At 37.5% G+C, this 4,931-nt stretch overlaps 1 protein-coding gene across 1 annotated transcript; it reads right to left on the bottom strand.

The window, feature by feature from the left end:
- Nucleotides 1-435: 435 nt before the first annotated feature.
- Nucleotides 436-2,013, bottom strand: LOC128657895 (gastrula zinc finger protein XlCGF26.1-like; the record flags this gene model as incomplete). The annotated part of the gene is made up of 1 exon (XM_053712323.1): nucleotides 436-2,013. A coding segment is annotated over exon 1 (1,578 nt), but the record flags the coding sequence as incomplete, so codon positions are not given.
- Between the last annotated feature and the right edge of the window lie 2,918 nt (nucleotides 2,014-4,931).

The raw sequence follows: 4,931 nt of genomic DNA, 5'->3' as shown, positions 1-4,931 counted from the left end.
TGTTATCTCTCCTGTATGAATTTTGTGATGATAAGATCTGATTTCCCAGTAAAACATTACCCACACTCAGAAAATTAAAATGCTTTTTCTCCTGTGTGAATTTTGTGATGCGTAATAAGAGTTGATTTCTGATGAAAACATTTCCCACACACAGAATATGAAAATGCTTTTTTTTCAGTGTGAATTTTTTGATGTGTAATAAGAGATGATCGTCCGCTAGAAGGGGGTGTCAATCAGCCCGATCGTATTTGATTGGGCTGATTGCTGTCCGCCAATTCAGAGGTGGCGGACGAGTTAAGGAGCAGCGGTCTTATGACCACTGCTTCTTAACTTCTGCTTAAGGCGGAACTGAAGAGGAGTGGGTCGGAAGCAGCATCCACTGCTTCATAAATCGACCTCTTTATCTCCTGTGTGAATTTTATGATGCCTAATAAGATTTGATTTTTGAGTAAAACATTTCCCACAGTCAGAACATGGAAATTCTTTTTCTCCTGTGTGAATTTTTTGATGCTTAATAAGATTTGATTTCTGAGTAAAACATTTCCCACAGTCAGAACATGGAAATTCTTTTTCTCCTGTGTGAATTCTTTGATTCTTAATAAGATTTGATTTCTCAGTAAAACATTTCCCACAGTCAGAACATGGGAAAAAAATGTCTCCTGTGTGAACTTTGTGATGCTTAATAAGAGATGATTTCAGAGTAAACCATTTGCCACATTCAGAACATGAAAATGCTTTCTCTCCTGTATGAATTTTTTGATGATTGATAAGATTTGATTTCCGATTAAAACATTTCCCACAGTCAGAACATGAAAAAAGAAATTCTCCTGTGTGAATCATGTGATGCCGAATAAGATCAGATTTCTGCATAAACCATTTCCCACACTCAGAACATGAAAATGCTTTTTCTCCTGTGTGAATTCTGTGATGCTTAATAAGAGCTGATTTCTGAGTAAAACACTTCCCACATTCAGAACATGAAAATGCTTTCTCTCCTGTATGTATTTTTTGATGATCAACGAGATTTGATTTCCAAGTAAAACATTTCCCACATTCAGAACATGAAAATGCTTTTTCAACTGTGTGAATTTGATGATGCCTAATAAGATTTGATTTCTGAGTAAAACATTTTCCACAGTCAGAACATGGAAAATCTTTTTCTCCTGTGTGAATTTTTTGATGCTTATTAAGATTTGATTTCTGAGTAAAACATTTCCCACAGTCAGAACATGGAAATTCTTTTTCTCCTGTGTGAAGTTTTTGATGCTTAATAAGATTTGATTTCTCAGTAAAACATTTCCCACAGTCAGAACATGGAAAAAAAATGTCTCCTGTGTGAACTTTGTGATGCTTAATAAGAGATGATTTCAGAGTAAACCATTTGCCACATTCAGAACATGAAAATGCTTTCTCTCCTGTATGAATTTTTTGATGATCGATAAGATTTGATTTCCGATTAAAACATTTCCCACAGTCAGAACATGAAAAAAGAAATTCTCCTGTGTGAATCATGTGATGCCGAATAAGATCAGATTTCTGCATAAACCATTTCCCACACTCAGAACATGAAAATGCTTTTTCTCCTGTGTGAATTCTGTGATGCTTAATAAGAGCTGATTTCTGAGTAAAACACTTCCCACATTCAGAACATGAAAATGCTTTCTCTCCTGTATGTATTTTTTGATGATCAACGAGATTTGATTTCCAAGTAAAACATTTCCCACATTCAGAACATGAAAATGCTTTTTCAACTGTGTGAATTTGATGATGCCTAATAAGATGTGATTTCTGAGTAAAACATTTCCCACATTCAGAACATGAAAATGCTTTTTCTCCTGTGTGAATTTTCTGATGATCAATAAGACTTTTTTCCCGATCAAAACATTTCCCACAGTCAGAACATGGAAATTCTTTTTCTCCTGCGTCAATTTTGTGATGTTTAATAAGAGATGATGTCCAAGTAAAAAACTTCCCACATTCAGAACATGAAAATGCTTTCTCTCCTGTATGCATTTTTTGATGATCAACAAGATTTGTTTTCCAAGTAAAACATTTCTCACAGTCAGAACATACATTTCCCATGTGGCTTCTTTGATTTTTAAAAAGACTGAAAGAAGCATTTGAAGACTGACCAGCACTAGAATTACTGCAGTTTGAGAGTTCACCTGTTGATAGGAAATATGAGAGTAATGTTATTTATTTTTGGCATATTTTTTTTTTTTATAATATTTTGAATAAGCGTCTGCCACAAGGGGAAAAGACAGGTTATGACCCTAGGCCTTTTTTCAATCTTCCATGCTAAGGCATAAGGGATGTTTACTGGACATTAGGTTCTATTTTTAAGGATGCCTCTGCATTCTATTGGCGAGATTACGAGTCTTGCAATAGCCTTAAAAAGCAGCGTTGAGAGGTCCCAACGCTACTTTTTAACGCCCGCTGGTATTACGAGTCTGGCAGGTACAGGTGTACCGCTCACTTTTTTTCCGCGACTCGAGCTTACCGTGAATCCCCTTACGTCAATTGCGTATCCTATCTTTTCAATGGGACTTGCATAACGCCAGTATTACGAGTCTTGGAAGAAGTGAGCGGTAGACCCTCTCCTGTCAAGACTCCTACCGCATTTAAAAGTCAGTAGTTAAGAGTTTTATGGGCTAACGCCGTAACATAAAACTCTTAACTAAAGTGCTAAAAAGTACACTAACACCCATAAACTACCTATTAACCCCTAAACCGAGGCCCCCCCCCCACATAGCAAACACTTAAATAACGTTTTTAACCCCTAATCTGCTGACCGGACATCGCCACCACTTTAATAAATATATTAACCCCTAAACCGCCGCACTCCCGCCTCGCAAACACTAGTTACATTTTATTAACCCCTAATCTGCTGTCCCTAACATCGCCGACACCTATCTACATTTATTAACCCCTAATCTGTCACCCCCAACGTCGCCGCTACTATATTAAATTTATTAACCCCTAAACCTAAGTCTAACCCTAAGTCTAACCCCCCTAACTTAAATATAATTTAAATAAAACAAAATAAAATAACTATCATTAACTAAATTATTCATATTTAAAACTAAATACTTACCTATAAAATAAACCCTAAGCTAGCTACAATATAACTAATAGTTACATTGTATCTATCTTAGGTTTTAATTTTTATTTAACAGGCAAGTTTGTATTTATTTTAACTATGTACAATAGTTATTAAAAAGTTATTAACTATTTAATAACTTCCTAGTTAAAATAAGTACAAATTTACCTGTAAAATAAATCCTAACCTAAATTACAATTACACCTAACACTACACTATCATTAAATTAATTTACTAAATTACCTACAATTAAATAAAATAAAGTACGAAACCCCCCCCCACTAAATTACAGAAAAAAAAAAATAATTACAAGAATTTTAAACAAATTACACCTAATCTAATCCCCCTAATAAAATAAAAAAGCCCCCCAAAATAATAAAAATCCCTACCCTATACTAAATTACAAATAGCCCTTAAAAGGGCCTTTTGTGGGGCATTGCCCCAAAGTAATCAGCTCTTTCCAGGTGGCATCTGCTATCTTCATCCATCTGGAGCGGAGCGGGTCCATCTTGAAGCCAGCCGACGCAGAGAATCCATCCAGATCGACAACTACACGACGAATGACGGTTCCTTTAAATGACGTCATCCAAGATGGCGTCCCTTGAATTCCAATTGGCTGATAGGATTCTATCAGCAAATCGGAATTAAGGTAGGAAAAATCCTATTGGCTGATCCAATCAGCCAATAGGAATGAGCTTGCATTCTATTGGCTGTTCCACTCAGCCAATAGAATGTGAGCTCAATCCTATTGGCTGATTGGATCAGCCAATAGGATTTTTCCTACCTTAATTCCGATTGGCTGATAGAATCCTATCAGCCAATCGGAATTCAAGGGACGCCATCTTGGATGACGTCATTTAAAGGAACCGACATTCGTCGTCGGTCTGGATGGATGTTCCGCGTCGGCTGGCTTCAAGATGGACCCGCTCTGCTCCGGATGGATGAAGATAGAAGATGCCGTCTGGATGAAGACTTCTGCACGTCTGGAGGTGCTCTTCTGCCCGGATCGGATGAAGATTTTTTTCCCCTCTGGAGGACCACTTGTGCCCAGCTGGGTGAAGACGTCTCACCGTAGGGTGATCTTCAAGGGGTTAGTGTTAGGTTTTATTAAGGGGGGATTGGGTGGGTTTTAGAGTAGGGTTGGGTGTGTGGGTGGTGGGTTTTAATGTTGGGGGGGTATTGTTGTCAGGATAGGTTAAGTCCAGAGTTAGACCCAAATGCTAGAATGAGGTTTGTAAACACCCTAGCACTGTGAGTATATACCAGGACCTGACCCTGCGACAGCTACAGTAATATATTCACTGAAATAAACTGGAAGTTGGCACAGCAGGGTTAACCAGTAGAATTGTCAAACAAGCAATGTCCAGCAACGTGTAATCAGGCAGTTTGGGGTTAACCAGTAGAATTGTCAAACAAGCAATGTCCAGCAACGTGTAATCAGGCAGTTTGGGGTTAACCAGTAGAATTGTCAAACAAGCAATGTCCAGCAACGTGTAATCAGGCAGTTTGGGGTTAACCAGTAGAATTATCAAACAAGCAATGTCCAGCAACGTGTAATCAGGCAGTATGGGGTTAATCAGTAGAATAGTCTAGCAAGCAAAGTTCCAGCAACGTGTAATCAGGCAGTTTGGGGTTAACCAGTAGAATTATCAAACAAGCAATGTCCAGTTAACAGGTATCAGGCAGGTAGGGGTTAAACAGTTAAACAAGCCAGCAATTCAAATATATAAAATATTAGGGTAGGGATTTTTATTATTTTGGGGGGCTTTTTTTATTTTATTAGGGGGATTAGATTAGGTGTAATTAGTTTAAAATTCTTGTAATTATTTTA

The sequence above is a fragment of the Bombina bombina genome, chromosome 4 (assembly GCF_027579735.1).
Source record: "Bombina bombina isolate aBomBom1 chromosome 4, aBomBom1.pri, whole genome shotgun sequence".
NCBI classification, from domain to species: Eukaryota; Metazoa; Chordata; class Amphibia; order Anura; family Bombinatoridae; genus Bombina; species Bombina bombina.
Note: the sequence above shows the minus strand (reverse complement) of the source record. Positions and strands in the feature narration are given on the sequence as shown.